This window comes from Sturnira hondurensis, unplaced genomic scaffold (assembly GCF_014824575.4).
Source record: "Sturnira hondurensis isolate 20B ecotype Veracruz unplaced genomic scaffold, ASM1482457v3 Scaffold0007217, whole genome shotgun sequence".
Lineage (NCBI taxonomy): Eukaryota > Metazoa > Chordata > Mammalia > Chiroptera > Phyllostomidae > Sturnira > Sturnira hondurensis.
This window is the reverse complement of record NW_028079848.1, coordinates 3,280,398-3,299,529: the sequence shown is the minus strand read 5'-3', so window position 1 is coordinate 3,299,529 and position 19,132 is coordinate 3,280,398. Positions and strand designations below refer to the sequence as shown.

Below are 19,132 nucleotides of genomic sequence, written 5' to 3'. Positions count from 1 at the left end.
AGGGGACTCGGGGTGGACAACACCCTGCAGGGAGAATGCGCACATAACTCTGACTGTACGGCCGGCCCTGTGCACTGGCGAACTGAACCAACCGCATGTCACAAACGGCGGTATTTTCAGTCCACAGTTGGGCGCGCACGATACCATTACTGATCTGTGCTGGTTGAACCTGCAGATGGAAAACCTGTGGACACGAAGGGCCGGGTGCATTTATTTAAGAAGAAAACAGGTAGGTGTGGAGCCACACAGTTCTTACCCGGGTTGTTCAAGGTCAGCCAAGAGGCAGGGAACAGAGACCCAGACCGCCGCGGTCTGACCCAAAAGCCCACACCCGTGAGCGCTCTGCTGGGCTGACTCATCTCGTTTCTCTGTGTAGCGTTTTCTACTTCATGTTATAGATGTTTTCTTTACTTAGTTTCCTGTATGCCTGCTCTTCGTGGGTTTTTTTTTCATTTTTGGGTCTCGCATGGTGTATCCCGTTCCTGCAGACCCCTGAAACCTAACAGGCAGTCAAACACACATTAAAACAAACGTATCTGTTTTTTACCTATGCACTAAATACCCAGCATAGTGTCGGCACGTATCTGTGGGCTAAGAGCTACCCGCTGGCTTAATGGACGTGTACTAGGAAATTCACAAACAGATCTGAGTACTTCTTTAAAGACAAATGGTCATTATCAAAGTGTCTGGGTAGGTCTAACACTTTCCAGTAATATCTTAAGAGAGTAGATGCATGAAGTCACTCTCTGGCTATGGAAGGCTATTTATATGTGGTAGTCAAGACTTGTTTTTAATCTAGTCAATACATCAGTCAAAACGGTTGTTTCACTGAGTCAGATTACGGCTCCACGCACATCACCGGGAGATGATGTTCAGAGACGATGAGATGGGAAACTCCCTCCGTGGTCCCCCCGATGGCCCGGCCCGCCGCACGTGAAGTGTGTCGTTCTGACAGCCTTCCTTGTCGGAAGCAAGTTCGTGTTAAACATGGCTTTTGCTCTATATTGGAGACTGGCTGTTGTTATTTACTGAAACATCATCATTTAAATGCGAAACTAAGCAAAACAAGGTCCTTAGAGCCTCTGTAAGTTATTAGCACTTGGTGTTAAAAGGCACCCCCCTCCTGGTTCATTATAGTCCTTAAGAAAATTATAGCCCTGACCGGTGCGGCTCAGCGGGTGTCATCTCACAGGGTGAAAGGCTGCCATTCAATCCCTGGTCAGGTCACAGCCCTGAGCTGTGGGCCGTCCTGGCGGGGGCCAAGCAAGAGGCAGCCGACTGATGTCTCTCTCACACGTAGATGCTTCGCTCCCTCTCTTTCTCCCTCCCTTATTCTCTCCCTAAAAATAAAGTAATAAAATCTTTAAAAAATACAAATGTTTTTAACCTGGAAGAGGATTAAAGAATGACAAGTATTTTCAATTATTTTTGGAAAGGAATATCCAAGAAAATAAATTGTCATTCTACGCGGCTGACCACGCGGACATCTGTTTCCAACTCAAAGCCTCCAGGCATACTTCCAGCTTACAAGGACCCTGAGCACACACCCTGGAGTCTGGAGTTCACTACGACATTTGCACGGTCAGTGAGGCACACAGGGCTAGGCTAGTCCCTCTTGGGCACACGCCCGTGGAGAGTAGGGAACCTACACTCCTCATCCCAAGCAGGTGTGGCCACGCATAAGTGTGACAGTCAGCTGCGGCCACCCCTGGTCTGTGGGAGAGTTTACGTGTGAATCTCTGTGCAGAGAAAGTGATCTTTAGCTCTTTAAAGTACAGCTGATTTGGTTGATTCAGAGGTGTGCTCCTGAAGGTCCTGTTGCGGACCACAGATTCCAGAGTCACATCCTTCTCGATGGATCATTTGTTTGGGGTGACTGAAAGTACTTTTTGAAAGCTAGAGCTCCGTCAATATTCATGTTGAATAATTCTGATAGAAGGTTTCGGATGGGTGGGGGAAGGTTTCGGGCGGGTGGGGGAGGAGCTGGCGGGCCCCGCCCCACGTCCCTGCCACACCAACAGGGTGCTCAGCACGCACCTGTTGCTTTTGGCCTAATTTTTTATTAGTGACTGAAGTATTTTCAAGTTGTGATGGTTAACTGTTCTCCCTAGGTTGGGGTCTTCTAGACATCTGATTAGCAGACGTCTGAAATCCAGGTCACTCCAGGTCAGGACCACGGACAGCGCACTGCAGGGCCATTACTGCGCAGTCTGTCTGAAAGGGGTCCGATGTTTAACTGTTGGTGCCTAACGGCGCCGCCATTTCCTTATCTGGACTGTTCCCGATGTTACCTGTTCCCATCTTTTCCCCGAGCACACTGCTTGTCTCATAAATGAGATAATTCGGTTTGTTCTTACAGATTTTATGCTGACTCTTAATAACTTCATCTTTTGCTATTGTTCTCCGGCCTACAGTTCAACGGTCTTTGTAGAATTTTACTTGGATCAGATTTCAAGCTTTCCGTCCACTTTTACCTTGTCCCCGACCACGCCCACCTCTTCCTCCTCTGCAGAACCTGGGGCAACACATGTCCCAGCAGTGTGATACAGCGAGGTCATTCACAAACAAGTGTGCAGCCCTGGCCGGTGTGGCTCAGTGCCGGGAGTGCCGGCCTGTGAAACCAGAGGGTCCCCAGTTCAATACCCAGTCAGGGCACACGCCTGGGTCATGGGCCAGGTTCCCCAGTAGGGGGCGCAAGAGGCAACCACACAGTGATGTTCCTCTCTCTTTCTCCTCCCTTCCCCTCTCTCTAAAAATAAATAAATAAATCTTAAAATAAAACACTCAACAAGCACGCAACGTGTTCTGGATGTCCTGCATGACCCCCTGTGAGGGGGGGCAGGGGGCCAAACTAAGACACAGAACAGAAGCACGTGGGGACCCAGGGGCTGAAGTGGGGAAGAGAGGGCGGGGCGGGAGGCAACTTCTTAGTGACAGGGACCGACGGGCGAGGTGCGGGCGCGTCTGGGGACGGTTGGGGACAGCCCCCTGGTCCTCGTCACTGTACCCTTTTAAACTGGGGTGCGGCCAGGCTTCAGAGCAGCAACCTCTTGCCAGGTGCTGACTGGACTTCGACGCACTCGGTGAGGCCACACGTGGCCTTGCCGTGGCCTTCCCACCCGAGCGCGCGTGGCTCCGGCAGGCTCCGCCTGTCCTTTGTGGTGCTGAGAACAGTCTCTCTGGGGAGGCTAGAAAAACACTAGTTGAACAGGTCTCTCTAATTTTGAGTTAACAGTACACCATCTGCTCTGAGGGGTGGGTGTACTTTCCCTCTTTTTTTACCTTTTTATAGACAAAATGTTTTTCCATCGTATCTAATATTTTCTCCAAATTACAATCTCTGGCTTGGGTACTTGTGACACATCCTTAAGCCTTGGTGACACTCTTTTGATCACCACTGGTGACCTGTGACTTGCGTGTTCTCCCAGGACCGATGGGTACTGAGCTCTATAAACGCTCAGCCCCCTGCTCACGCCCTGGGGGACGCAGGGTGGGCGTCATCAGGTTGCGGCTCAGCAGCCCCTCCATCTTCCCCATCCACCTTCGCGTTTGGGTCGTTGACCACAGGAACCTGGGTTTACCAGCGCGGGGACACCTGCGTATCTCAGCTCAGACCTCCTTTCCGAGGTCCAGTGAACTCCGAGGTGAACGGATGGTTACTTCCCTTCAAGAAGCCTTTAGCTGCCATCTCCCCAAACAGACTGTTCTAAGGAGCTGGAAATAAGCCAAGGCCACCGGTCCCCTTGTCGCTTCTCTCTCTTCCGTGAGACTAAACTTCCAACAGGGGAGTCGGTAATTTTCCAGGTGCTTTGCCTTGGGTGGAGTGGGCTCCCTGGAGGCGGTGAGGGCGTCCACAGGGCCTCCCCTCGCCTGTCCGTATTAACCTGCTGGTTGTGGGGTCTGTGGTGTCACCCCAGGATGCGTTTCTGCTTTTCCTCTGTCCCCCTCTCTTGCACCTGCCCTCTCCTGGGCGTCACCTTCCAGTCTGGGGGTCACCACGCATGCGTGCTGATGGCTCCAACCCCGTGGTTAGACCTGCTCACTCCAGACAGGAAGGACCACCCGGTCCCCACGGTCCTGCACGGGTCACACCACACAGCGTGCTCGTGAGACTGCAGGGCTGATTTTCAACACATGTGTCCATGTTTTTAGACGTTCAGGTTGATGAGTTTTCTCTGTGATTTGTTAGGACGAGTAAGAAGGTTCTCCTCTGACACCTGTGGGCGACACCCTTGGCTGTTCTCTTCCGGCATCATCTCGTTTATGTTCCGTCGTGTCTACTATGGCCTCCCACTTTCATCTCAGTACCACACTCTTCTCCTTTCTCTCACAAGTCAACTGAAATAATAACCCACTTGATCAGGCTGCCGGTCTCCGGCCAGGTGCTCTTCCAGCCTCACGGATGCGGTCCTCCTCCCAGTCGGAGCAGCAGGGGCGGTGCAGCTGGGTGTGCCCCCAGCCATCCTCTCCCCACCCTGACCTGCGGAGACACGAGGGAGGGGCCCTCCCGTCCTGGCTTCCTCGAGAGACTGCAGGTTCCGGCCCAGGGACGTCGGCAGAGGTGGGGCACGTCCAGGGCCCCTAAGTCTCGGCAGACCCTCCGGTCTCCATGACAGCTCCCTGGTGACACAGCAGGCCCCTCCCGGAGCCCAGGCGGTGTGCCCCTCGCTGCCTTGCCCCTCGGTGAGTACACGGGCTGCCTCCCGCTCGGTTTCTCTCCTCTGCCGAACGCGGCAGTTGTGCCTTTGGAAGGTCCCAGTGGGTGTTTACGAGAAGCCGCCCTCCTTCCCATTTCAGCCCACCCTTCCCTCAGCCTCCCGGCCCTGACTCTGAGGCCCTTCTTCCGAGGCAAATCCACTCCCATTTCCTCCCAGGTGCGGTGGCTCCCCAGCGCGGTGGCACACCTGGGAAATGCTGTGTTGTTGGGGACGCAGACGGGGCCGTGCAGGTGGTGACAAGAGAGTCCCCTGGATGCCTGGCTGTCCTGTGAGCCCCCCGACCCATCTGGGGTAGGAAGGAGGGCCCCTGAGGCCACTCTCCAGCGTCTCCGGAGGCAAGGCCAGGCTGGTCAGCAGGGACGCTGTTCTCCAGGACGCCCGGCCACAGAGTGACACAGGAATAACCCCGATGCGGCAGCTGAGACTCTGGCGGTTCAGTCAGCACCTCCCCCCACCCTGGGACACCACGTCGTCAACAACGATCAAGATCACCACCGCCAGGTCTGCCCTTCCAGGAAGGGGCCCCACCGACCAAGAACGAGCCTGCCTCTTGGATGTCACCGCCTGTTTGTCCGGGGACCGCACAACGGATCGAAGGCCCCAGGCCCCATGGCTGCGAGTTAGTGCAAGCAGGCTTGAACACAACGCTTTCCAAACACACAACTCACTCGAAGTGCTACCTTCCTCATCTTCCTTCTGCGAGAGACAGCAGAGGGTAGTGCGTGAGGGCCCCGTTCCAGAAGCAGACTGTGGAATAAAACCTTGGCTTTGACACTTTCTTAGCTGTGTGATCTCGGGCAAGTTACTTAACTTCTCTGTTTGCCAATCACTTAACTGGTAAAGCAGGGAAAATACAGGTACCTGACAGCTGACTGGGTTACTGTGAGATGAAACGAGGTAATTCGTAAACACGGAAAACAGGGCCTGAAACCGCACAAGGACTTAATAAATATTAGCTCTTATTATTAATTCTCTGCTTAATTAGCACTAATTTGTTAAACTCCGTGTTAAATATCGCATCTCTGGGAAGCTCTCCGCGACCAGCCAAGGCGGAACTAATCCTCCCCACTTCTCTGCACTCCCGGAGCGTCTGGTACACATTGGATTGAACTGTAAATAATTTCTAACACGTGTCTTTCTCCCTCGTTAGACTCCGAGCTCCGTCAGGAGAGATTTCCTCCTCGTTAAAATTCCTGTTGCGTTCCCACTGTCTAGCCCACTTCCTGGGTTGCGGGCGGTTCAGGGTAAATGGTGCCCCATCTCTGCCCTGACCGGGAGGCCCCTCAGCCGTGGGCCACGCCCACACGTCCCTGCACACAGGTCTGGTCCCCAGCTCAGTGTTGGCCACAGAGCAGATGCTCTGGAAATACCGCCTGACGGGTGACGGAGACGGCGCCCCCTGCTGGGGCTCTGGCCCCTGACATCCTCGCTGAGGCTTGGGAGAGGAGCGGCAAACAGAAGAGGAGGGAGCTACTGCGCATGGCTGGCTTGGAAGTAAGACTGTCACCCTCGTAACCAGGGGAGAAGGGGCCCTGGTCAGAGAGAACCCTGAACCCAGGACTGGAGGACCTGCCCAGACAGCGGGCGGAGTTAGCTTCGTGGGGCGCTGGGGCTCCTTCCACAGCGCTCAGGGATGACACCCCGCCGTGGCCAAGGAGACAGACGGGGCAGCGCATGGGAGTTCACACTGTGGAACAAGGGATCCACACGGAGGCCAGCGGGGCGGGGGAAGAACCAGCTGCACAGAACAGGCGGGTGGAGAAAACCCCCAAGGCCTGGACACAGGTCGGCCAGGCCCCCCGGAAGTGGGTGAGGAAACACGGGGCGCCACCAGCGGAAGAAACTGCAGGGAAAACAGAAAAGCGGTAATGAGGCAGCAGAGGGAACACGTGTACACGTGCCTGCGTGTGCGTGCCAGAATACACCCACAGCGCGGGGGCCACGTCTGAGTCTCGTGTGCAGAACATGTGGTTGGAGGATGCACCAGTGCACGTGTGTGCTAGAATACATCCACAGCGTGGGGGCCACGTCCGAGTCTCGTGTGCAGAGCGTGTGCACCACATCTGAGTCGCATGTGCAGAACACGTGGTTGGAGGATGCACCAGTGCACATGTGTGCCACAATACATCCACAGCGTGGGGGCCACGTCTGAGTCACGTGTGCAGAACATGTGGTTGGAGGATGCACCAGTGCACGTGTGTGCTAGAATACATCCACAGCGTGGGGGCCACGTCCGAGTCTCGTGTGCAGAGCGTGGGGGCCACATCTGAGTCTCGTGTGCACCACATCTGAGTCGCATGTGCAGAACACGTGGTTGGAGGATGCACCAGTGCACATGTGTGCCACAATACATCCACAGCGTGGGGGCCACGTCTGAGTCACGTGTGCACAGCGTGTGGTTGGAGGATGCACCAGATAAGAGCGGAGACAGAGGCGGGGAGGTCAGCAGGCCGGGGCCCCGGAATCCCAGGAAAGGCTATGCGAAGCCTGTATTATATTAAGGCCCCCGCAGAAAGGGGAGGACCGAAGAAGAGGGGCCAGGAGAGACCAACGGAAGGGGCAGACCCTGGGGACCGACTCAGGAGTGGACACGGGACAGGGTGGAACCCAGGCCGGCTCAGGAGAGAGCGTGGATGGGGTGCTGTTCACGGAGACGCAGGACTGGGGAGGAAGAGCAGGCTCCGAAAAAACATGACAGGCAGCTTGGTGTTGGCTGTGGCTGCCCCTGTGCTGCGCGGCGGCGGCCCCGGGTGGGGGTGGTCCGTGATGACAGCCCACAGACACCAAACCACACTGCATATTCCAACAGCCAAACACACCCGTTGCGACGTGGCTTCACGTTTACCTTGATGGAAGGAACAGGCTTTTTGCGGAGAAAGAGTCGTCTCTCCAGGGGCGGAAAAGCCGCATCCTCTTCTTTCAGTTTAATCTTGTGCTCGGCTATGATCTTCTTCCGCTGCTCCAGGTAGGGTCCGAAACTTGGCAGTTTCTGCAAGGGAAGCACATGAATAAGACAGCACGTTAGCTTGGGAGGACATAAACGCAAATGCGCGCCAGCGAAGGCGCGTTTGAGACAGTTTCATGTGCACCGTCCTCCCCGGGCCCCTGGGTGCCAGGTGCCAGATTCTGTTAATTATTAGAGAGGACACAGGGGTAGCGTGCTCTTCCCAAGTACGTGTGTCTGAGATACGAAAACGTGGATGAACACGCATCTCTAAACGGAAGAGGGTTCACAGCCGTAGACCAAAGCCGCCCACCGAAGCCACAGCGGTCAGGCCCTCGGTCTGGTTCGCGCAGACAGGGGTGAGATCATCGCTGCTTCTTCCCCCTTCGTCGGGTCCTTGGCACAACACAGACGCGGCGACAGCCCTGACAGACGCTTCTGTTGATGGCGAAGGTCCTTTGCTGGAGTTCTGATCCGTATCCCCGTGTTATTGTGTTCAAATTCTTACTACATCTCTTTAAAGCTGGTAATGAATGTTGATTGCAATTTACTGGAAGAGCTAAAAACAAAATGGTGAAAATACTGATTTCTCGGTACAGGAAATAAATTTTATTTTGTGTGAAGGAGACCGAAATAGAAGTGAAAAAGCAGAGGAAATCCCCAAGTACTTAAACCAGTTCCACCAGTATCCAAAATCACGCCATTGAACTTTAAACCTCAAGGTTATTCAGCTGGACTTCACGAAGCTCATTCAGAAAGACACCTGTGTGGTGTGGGAAAACGGTCAACAAGAAAGCACCCTCACACTATTCATTCATCCAGCTCAGTGACGGTCAACTGGTATAACATGGCGCACTGGCACGCGTGCAAAACACGAAACATCTGGCCGTTTAGTCAGGGCACTGACTTCTCTTCGATGGTCTAACACAGCAGTGGCCGTGCAGTGCGCATGGTCTGTCTGGAACCATAGCCACACAGGTCATGTGACAGAGTGCATCTTATTGGTCACTTCACACAGTAAGGTTGTGTCTGATTGGTTCCCTCTTGGTACCAGAAATATACAAGTGTACAGGCAACTGATTTTATAAAAAGTCATGCTGGAACAACAAAGGTAGGTCATTTCAATCACTATTCTTTTTTTTTTTTGTAAAGAATCAATGAAAATCAAGCCTTTTTTGGTCAGACTGGCAAAAAAATACATGTTTTGGTGTGCCACAGAACTTGAGTGATCAGGTTATGTGTGTGCTGTGAGATGAGCGAGGTCGCACACTGCTGGTCTTGCTGACGGAGGGTGGCACTCTGTCGCACTAGTGTCTGGACCAGCAGGCCCGTAGGCGAGAAAGCACATTTCCGAATTCAAAACCCTGGCCCCCCCTTCCCAGGGAGCAAGGTGCCCTAGGAGGACATGCTCCCTCACCTTCCAGGGTCGCCAGCAGGCAGGGGAGACGGAACTGAAAGGTGCTCTAATTAAGCCAGGCGGCAACTGAAAATTTATTTGAGCAGAGCATGCGCACGTGGCAATACCAGAGGCTGTTTTTTCCATTATCCATTTACTGTGATTATGTCAACAAGTCAAACAAATGGGAACCATGCGATGAACGCCGAGTTAATTTATATACAATTAAACTGGAACTGTATCTTCCTCACCACACCTTCATGCTTTCCGAAATCACACTATTTAATGACTGCAGTAATATGAAGTGATGTGATGGAGAAAGAGAATACACTATATTGATTTTTACCATAAAATAAGTTGATGCTGTCATTTTTAAAAGCATGAAATAAATAAGTATAAAACAAATCCTCACCACTTAACACATACATAAGCCTTTTTAATGGATAAAATATAATGCTTGTTTGAAATGTCCTCTTTGAAAATGCCTCTTTCCGGTAAGGGGGTAGGGATTACACTCAGTGTCCGAAAACTCCCTGGGACCCCAATAACATCTTACAAGGAGGTAGATGCTTCTGCCCATGACAGAAGCCCATTGGGGTGTCCCTCCCTCCGTTCTCCTGCATACCACGCCCCCTTACTTCCAACCTTGAATTCTTTTTTTTAAAAATATTTTATTTATCTAGTTTTAGAGAGGAGAAGGAAGGGAGAAAGACATCAATGTGTGGTTGCCTCTCATGTGTCCCCTACTGGGGACCTGGCCTGCAACCCAGGCTTGTGCCCTGACTGGGAATCGAACCGGCGACCCTTTGCCTCACAGGCCCGTGCTCAATCCACTGAGCTACACCAGCCAGGGCTCAACCTTGCATTCTTGAAGATCTTCGGGCACGTTGTGTTGAAACCCAGGACCTCGGTCCTCGCAGACCCCCGGCGGTGGGTTCGGTGGAAACCCGTAGCGCCGTCCTGCCTCCCTGATGGGGTCTTACCTTGCCCAGCGCCATCTAACCCAACCTGGGAGTTCCCTAAGTCATCCCGGGAAGTCACTCTTGGAACTCTCTGATTCTTCCCCTTTTAAACACAGACCAGAGGAGGCCTCCCCCTCATTTTTACTATATTCATTATCCAAAGGGAGAGAAATAGAGTTTCAATTTAAACAATGGTGATTTCAAATTGTTCCAACGATGGAAATTAATAATAACACTAACAACAGAAAATCCCTTGGTGCTGAACAGAACACAGCCTTGGTAAATACCTACCAGCCTGATATTTTCTGCAATTGTTTGCAGTGGCTGACCGCATTTGCCGTGTGCAAATGATGCAGCCTTTTTCTGGCCGACGGTGTTTGATTCTAAGACGTGCTCATTTTCATAATTAGTCCTAAGGAGAGGCTCTGCACGGAATGTACTGTGGGCTTGAAGAGTCAACGGAAAAGGAGGAAAAATGTTGCCCGGTTTTTCGTTACACTGAAAGCCCGCCCATGTAAAATGTCCATGACTGCCCTGCCCACCCCTGGTCCTCATCTCCAGCAGACGAGGGTCCCTCAGGGTGTAGTCCTCACTGCCACCCAGACAGTCCCCGGCCCAGGCAGCTTTGAGAAGTTCAAGGTTTTCTGCATTCCTATAAGAAAGTTAAATGCTTTCTGTAAACTTAATTTTTATTTTTTTATCTTCGAGGCAAATGCGGTCGACCACTGCAAACAATTACAGAAAATATCACCCTAGGACATTTTTTTATTGCTTTTTAGAGAGAGAGGGAGGGAGTGAGAAAAAGACATCGATGTGAGATTGAAGCACCGATTGGTTGCCTCCAGGACACAGCCCAGCCAAGGGACTGTGCGCGTGCCCGCAGTGGGGATGGAGCCTGAAACCGAAAGGTGGCGGGACCACGCTCCAACCCACGGAGCCACACCGGCCAGGGCTGCGTGCTTTTGTTCTTGTTTCTGTTTTTAAATCACATTGCATGTATTAAGATGCCTCCGGGATATTTGCGTACCAAACATTGTAAAAGCGAAGCTCTCCAAAAACGAAGAAGATCAATTGTCCCTGCACCAAAGGATCACGTCTGCGCATAATTCCCTTTGGGCGTGTGTGTTCTGATCTTGCCAGAGAAACAAAGCAACGCAGATGAAAACTCAGAGAGAGCAGAGATGAAGGCATAGTTGGCCACAGTGCATGCGAGCCATCAGTGATGACTAATAAAGTGATTAGTTCAAATCTCTGCCTGAACATATAGCTAATTGATTTCCTATCGCAGCCAGCAGCAGGCGCGAATCCACATCGTTCATTATTTTCTTGCCGGAAAAGCGGCAGCCCTTGGTAACTCGAGGTGAGGGGGCTGGAGGCCCGTGCTATACATTTCAAACAAAGGCAAAAGTTCTTTAGAACTCTCAAAAGCTGCTCTGTAACCGGTGAAGGGAAAACGCTCAGAAATGGTGTGACTTTTGTTTCAATGGCTTCTCCGGGGATTCGTCGCTGATGAATTTGTTCTCACCAGAAGAGCTAAATCCTACTCATTTGAAGATAACAGTATCTCACGCTAAAGCTGCCGTGCCGGGCCGAGAGAGCATTCCACGGCCGACAGAAAAGTGACAACGTAATGAATCAACCACGACACCTTAAACCCACAAAGCTTTAAGGTAAAGAAGTCTCTTTGGATCATAACGTATTCATGGATCAATCCAACGGTAATTGAGCACAGTGCGGAGTAGAAGAGGGTTCTTGTTCCTAATAGAAGCGGGAGCTGCTATCTTCCAGTGTAAGTGGCAGACTTTCTATGAGCATGGAAGCAAGGGGCTGACAGCACCAGTCGTGGTACGGACACGGATCAGCTCTATTTCCCTAATCACACTCCCTTATCTGATTGGTGACAAAAATGGCAGGAAAAGTAATTACTTTGCTATCCAAATGGGGATAAGCTAAAAGAGAAGAGGACTTCAGGCTCATAGGAAGTGCAATATATATTGCATATATATACCTGATATATACATATATATGTATATATATGTATGCATATATATGTATGCATACATATATATATGTATGCACACATACACACACACACACACACACACACACACATATATATATATATATATATATATATATATATATATATATATGCATACACTCAATATAATCCAAAACCCATGTAAATGGATTGGATACGGGTGTGTTTGTGTTCGTTAATGCGTGTATGTTTGTGTATGCACTGACAAACTGAGAATAATTAGACGTAAAGAATGTTCCAATTTTCAGGAATGACTTTTCCTTTTACAAAACACATTCTTCACTTCTGACTCGGATTATTTATCTTCTGCCACGTACTCCACAAATACCGTGTCAGACGCCTACTGTGTGCCAGGAACTGCTCCGTGCTCCAGTGCGGGGTAAACGGCATCCACATGGTATATGCACAGTTACCATTGTTACTGGTTGTATAGGTGTCTCATTGCTCCCCGAGGGCTGGGCTGGACTGAGCTGCCGCTCGAGTGTACCTGGTTTTTGTAGTCACCCGAAGGCATGCTATACAGTTATCCTTGGAAACCGATTTCCACCAAATGACCAACAATTAGAGGAAAAAATGAAGAGAATCAACCTTCAAAGGGTCTTCAACAACTCAAAGAGGCACTGGCGTGTGTTTGGGGGTACCTCCAACACAATGTGGGGGCACACAAGACTGGGAGCTGGGGTTCCCCGCCTCTGCTCCTCGCACCCCGATTTCCGTCACGGTGCAAGGCTGACTGGAAGCCACAGGTGAGAAGTCTGCTCTGTCCTGTGCGCATTTGGTGGCCTGCCTTCTTCCTGTCCCCTCATCGTGAGAGTGATCGACTGCTTGTACGTTTCCCTGATATTTAGTTCCAAATCCATTTCATCACGGCTTAGCCTCAGAAACCCAGATTTTCCCTGTGAGGCACTGGCATGTCGTGCCGAATCACTGGTAACAGCGAGCGACTGGTCGTGATGCCGTCGAAGGCAGACCGTGACAGCGGTGTGAGGTCAGAGGGAGGGCCATGTCTCTGCTCTGCGGCCCCCACCCCGTCTGGGGTGCCTGGCGGTGCCAACAGGGACGCTGCAGTCGGGCATCAGTGAGATATTACTATTAGTTCAACCCAATACACTCAAGCATATGACTTTTTGACTTAAAAAATCTGCTGCCTCAATCAGTCAACAGCAACAACAGTTTATGCTTCAGAGAGAAAGCAGCGAGCCGCCGTTGGCAGAGCGGTTGGGGTGCCGACTTCCTTGGAAGTCACATTTGCAGTCAGATCACGGTGTCGCACTCATGGGCTGTGTGTGTCTCTGAGCCATCATCTCACCTCCCCACTACTAATTTTCCTGGTCGACACAGAGAGGAGGACAATGTCCAACTCGTGGCGCTGGTGCGAGCACTGATGGAGGGGTGTCTGGGAGCTGAATGCCCACCAGTTCAGCCCCAGAAACCGTAGCTGCTGAGACCGCACTGCGCGCCACAGTCTGCGTTTCTACATTCGCGCGTGCACCCCCCTTGTTAGGAGGGTCCCCTCCCCGTCATTTCCACAGGGCGCATGGTCCCTGGGCGTTTTGCTCTCAGCTGGGTGTGCATAGCACCTATGTAATCCTTACCGACTCCTCACACGGTGTCCCAGACTCCTCTGGGCACATTCTCACCACCCCCTTTCTGCCCTGGCCACCCCCTTCTGACATCCTGGCGAGTGAGTTTTTCATTCAGCATGAAATAGAGACGCGGTGAGTTTTTTAAAGCTTCATAAATGAATACCTTGAATGTATTTAAAAAATCCGGCTGGTGGTGTGAAATGTCACACGATCCCAAACCATCACTTTCAGGAAGAAATTAAATTATACGAATAGGTTCTTTCGACAGTCAGACATATACGAAGTAAACACACCGTGTTTCCACAACAGCTGTGATGCCTGGATTCAAACCACACAGCGTGCCGGACAGAGCTTATACATAAAAGCCACTCTGGGACCTTAAAGAGGCGACAGTTGAGAGCGTGGCTAAGGCCCCGAGCCAAGGGCGCTGGCGGAGGGACACACGGGGCTGAAGAGCAATGACAGCGTGTCCCTGACCCTGGCTGCAGGCCGGGGCTCTTCTCCGGGGCCTGGCGAGGAGCTAAGTTCTGAGAGATGAGGGGAAGGCACATTGTCAAATGGCGAAGGCGGAGGTGGGGCGCCCGGAAAGGGGACAGGTGCCCTCTGGGGATGGGTCCCCCCCTCCCAGAGAGAAGGGTGACACCCTGGAAAAAGCACCGGGGGCAGGGCAGCAGGGAGCCTGCCCTCTGCTCTGCGCTCAGTAAGACAGCAGAGGGCGGGGGCTCCCTCTGTGCCGTGAAGGGACCACAGGCGGCGGTGATGGAGGGGCGTGCGGACTCAGAGGGGAAAACTCAGCCCGAAAGGATCGTCCGCAGAGCGGACAGAGGGATGACTTGCTGGGTGCCACGTGCTGTGCGGGGACCAGGGCTCTTAACTACGGCCGGGCGACCTTATGACGTGCTGCTCTCCACCAGGCCACCAGCAAAGCGACTGAGGAAGGTGGGTGCTGTCCCCATTCACAGCTGAGAAGAACGAGATTCGGCAAGGCTGCCCCTGGTCCCAATTCCCTGTACTGAGAGCCGGCAGAGCCCCGGTCATCGGACCTGTCTATCAGAGGGCAGGGCGGAGCGTTGGGGTCTCCCAGCTCCCCCTGGTCCTTACGGAGTGGGGGGCAGGAGGAGTGTCGGACCCCGTCCATCCTCAGGATTGCACTTCCTCTTTCTCATTCCACCACCTGCAGAGGGGAAGGCACTGCTCTCCGCAGACACAGTTAAAAAGATGCTGAACACACACCACGCAAAGTGCCCGTGTTGGCTCAGTCCTGTTTATTACCGGCCTCCCGTTTAATGAGCTCACATTAGCGCAGGTGAAAGGCCAGCGTGTTAGGTGCGGCAGTTAATGAAATACCACGGAGCTGCTGAGAAAGCGATTAGGCGCCGGATGTGAACCTCATGCACCTGATGTGGGGGGGTGGGGTGGGGGGGATGCTTTCTGGGGCAGGTAACGAAGGGGGCGGGGGCAGAGGCTCCGGCTGGTTTGGGGACAAAAGCTGTGTGCCCTGAGACTCCCTGTGAGGGTGAGTCTTCTCGTCTGTAACCCCAGGGGGTTGGCCCAGGCACGTCACGAGGTTCTCTCCAGGGACATGTTTTATTTCCACACTCAGTGGGACATCCCCGGGGTCGATGCCCAGGTGGAAGCTGGTGGCGGAGGTGCTGGACAGAGTCACAGATGACGACTCTTCCCCTCCAGCACCGGCAGGACACGCCGGATCTACCCCAGCTGTACATGGCAACAATACGGGTAACGCTGACGGAACTCTCGGGGCGGCTGAGCTCATAAACTGGTTCAGGCCCCACGGCTGGAAGGAACCACCGCGGACAGCACAGCTATATTATCTCATCGGTGGATGATGAAATCTGTGTGGATGACTAACAACAATGAAAGTGACTTTTAAAACGGACACCAACACTACAACCGATGCTACACTATCGCTGTCTTTATAGTGTCCGATGTCTCCTTAGCAAGTTACCGGAAACACATTCCACACAAACCCAATCACACACACTTCCACAGGCGTGGAAGTGCCACGTCAGACAGGGTACAATATCCCCTCGGCTGTGGCCGCACTGGGGATCCGCCGGAAGTTGTAGGGAGCTGAAGGGGGGGCGAGCCTGCCTTCCCTGGCACAGTGCTACCAGCAGACAGGTCGTGTGTCCTGGGGGACAGGAGGCAGGTCACTGGCTCGCTGGGAGCCTCCGCTTCCATCTGCGGGAGACCAGTGACAGCGAGACCAGTGACAGCGAGACCAGTGACAGCGAGACCAGTGACAGCGAGACCAGGTCACTTTGCTTGCTTGTGCTTCACAGACATTATTTGAAACAGGAAGGCAGTGACATATGATTAAAATACAGCTTTTTATCATTTTGGAAACTAAGAAGCCGTATACGACCGAAACGTTATTTTATTATAGGGCACACCCATACCACTGGCATGGATGCGCATATAATAAACAACATAAAGCTGAAGTGAGTATTCTGAATTATAAAAATGTCACCAAAAGTTGGCTAGCCATAAAGAAAAACTTCCGGAGCTCCAGAGCCTTCGATGCCGCAGGGGCACCGGGAGGGAATAACGTGCTCCTGAAATTTACCTTCAAAACGCTGCTCTTCTCACGGCTCAAAGCTGCAGAGCCTGTCGAGAGCAAGAGCCAACAAGACAGAATGGAATAAAAATGACTTCCTACACTGGGAGGGAAGCAGAGGAAAACAGAAAAATAAGGCGATGAAGAAAAGAGAACTGCTAGAAATATTTTTAAAAAACCACACACACACACACACACACACACACACACAGAGGATTCAGGCTCTCTGTGAAGCGAGAGGAGAAGATCAGTCAATAATCCCCACACGAATTCAACGCGACACCTAACCTTTTCCTACAGGGACATTCCCGGGGGGCAGCTGTAAGCTCTTTTGCCAGAAAGTGTGGCGCAGGCATAAAACATCCCATTTTGATTCGACTGAAAATCCTATTCAGAGTTACAGTTCAGGACGTATTGGAAAAAATGGTCATCATTTTGAAAGCCAATTTTTAGGGTTTCTATGCTAAAGAGGAGATTTATGTTGGAGAAGAAATAAAAGTCAAGTGCGAGGGTTTGGGTGAAGGGAAAGAACTAAGGTGACTAATCACCATGTCTGCAGGAAGTATTTAGTGGGGACAGTGCCCCACACACAGTCACTTCTGCGGACACTGCGACGCCAGCAGCGCCCCTCAGCCAAGAGGGAACTCACCTCCAACCCCTGCCCCCGGGAAGGCCTTCCTTCACTGCCCTGTGGCCATGGGTCTCCTCTTCCTCACTCCCCAGGCTGTGTGACCTCTGTTACACACTCACCTTCCTCAGTAGACAATACACCTTTTGAGGACATAACACATTTCTGGGACGTGTCGGATATGCCCCTTAGTTCTTTGCACATAGTTGGCCCTCATTAAGTAGTTTAAGAATGAGGGAAGAAAGCCCTGGCTGGTATAGTTCAGTGGATTGAGCGCAGGCCTGTGAAGCAAAGGGTCGCTGGTTTGATTCCCAGTCAGGGCACGTGCCTGGGTTGCAGGCCAGGTCCCCAGTAGGGGGTGTGTGAGAGGCAACCACACATTGATGTTTCTCTCCCTCTCTTTCTCCTTCCCTTTCCCCCCTAAAAATAAATAAATAAATAAATTTTTAAGAACGAATGAAGGAAGGAATAAAATCAACCAAAAAGCCACCTTGAAGAAATGTGAGCTCGCTGATGTGGTCGCCGCTGGGTGGTGACAGCTGATCTGGTGAGATTGAACACGTTTTCTATGTGACATATTCAGAAAGGTTCTCCCGGTGCGCAGGGCCTGCTGACGGTGGGGGTCCTGTGGTGCCCAGTGAATGAACAGACGATATCTGGCCTGGTTCATGATACTGCATCAACCAACCCCTGATAAAAACACATGAAAACCGCGTCGCTCTGAATGGTAAAAACACCCGATAGCCTGGTAGCATTTGTGGTACTCAGTACAGTGACGTACGGCTCCAGCCACCGGTGTGGGCGCAGCGTCTCAGAGCTCAATAAAAATCAGTCCGCTGTCTTTTTCGGCTTCTTTGTTTCACGTTTTCTATCGAGAAAGCAATAAGGACCAACTATGTCACTCTCCTTCCTAACAAGCACATGGAAAAAAAATGACATAATGATAAAAACCATTATTTAATCAGAAGCTTACTTTGAACCACCCTCCATCTAGGCAATTACTGCATGAAGTCAAAGATTTAGCCCCAGGGGAAGAATTCACTTGAATTCCTGGGCTTCATGGAGCCATACGGCTGTGCAGGACACACCGCTGGTTTCAGACACCCTGCCCTGGGCTGCCGCAGTCTGTCACCAAGGTGAGCCTAGTGTCCGGTAAAGGCAAAAACCACAGAACAGGGACGGCGGCCACAGAAGCGGCCATTCGGTTCAGAGCAGAATCATCTGTCCCCAGACACCGAGTGTCCTCAGACACCAGCTGGTTGCCGAACACCGCGTGTCCAAGAGGTGTTGGCACCGGACTCCGCACCTCAGCACCACCTCACAGGGCTGCAGCAAGAACTGCGCAAGGTACAGAGGTTACACAAAATGCAGCTGGAGTCAGCACGTAATCAACGCCCGTCCTTATCATCGGCATCACTGTTATCACAGAAGTCCTGGCAATGTGTCCTACACTTTTCTGTTATTCACTTACACGAAATGAGTAATAGAAAGTGTCTTCACTTACACTGACGTGCTTTAGCGTATTTTGGTATGTGTTTCATACTATGCTGAACATCTCCCCTCCCCCCAGGAAGCCGTTTCTCCAGCTTCCGCGAGGATGCCAGCGTATTACGCGTGTGTTAACGTGATGGAGAGTTGCCGGTTTCAAGGTTAGACAGCATTCGCTCTCAAGTCGAGATGGCTCACGTAGCTCCGTAATTTTACGCTCTGGGTGTTTAAATTAGTACAATTAAGGAAACGGAGATGTGATGGTGGAGAAGTGTGCACACCAGTGCTGAAGGCATAGAGGGTGACCACTGTGCAGCCCAGAGTGACGGCCGTCACCCAGGAGGCGGGGAAGACGCGGGGCTCTCAGCCCATGAACCTGGTGCTCCAGGAACATCTGGCCGCTGGTCACTTCTCAGTAACAACATCTTCTCGGAAGAGACGGGACCGGAACCCACTAGGGACCCCTGTCCCCGCGTGCGTGCAGAGATGGCTCTCCTGATTTCCATGGATTACCATATTCGTGACACGGCAGAGGGGAGGCATTCTCACTCGCCAACCAGAACACGAAAAAGAAATTAAAATGTTGACAGGCACTTTGTCTTCAGTTTGTTGGACAAGTAAGGAAAGGCCGTCCCACCCGTTTATGGAAATGAAGCCCTGTCAGCAACCAGCGTTTCAACGCAGATGACAGCAGCCTGTCTCTTCGCACGGAACCGGCAGGGCGACAGCTACAACCACAGCCGGCTGCCGTGCTCCCCCTAGAAGGGGGTCGGCGCGTATTTTTAAAG

The 19,132-nt window shown here is 52.1% G+C and overlaps 1 protein-coding gene across 1 annotated transcript in view; it reads right to left on the bottom strand.

Moving 5' to 3' along the window:
- Positions 1 to 19,132, bottom strand: part of DPYD (dihydropyrimidine dehydrogenase) — a 521,728-nt gene that overhangs the window by 4,531 nt on the left and 498,065 nt on the right. Inside the window, exon 21 of the mRNA XM_037051359.1 lies at positions 7,564 to 7,707. Coding sequence (XP_036907254.1) covers positions 7,564 to 7,707 — 144 coding nt within the window. The remainder of the gene's footprint in view (positions 1 to 7,563; positions 7,708 to 19,132) is intronic.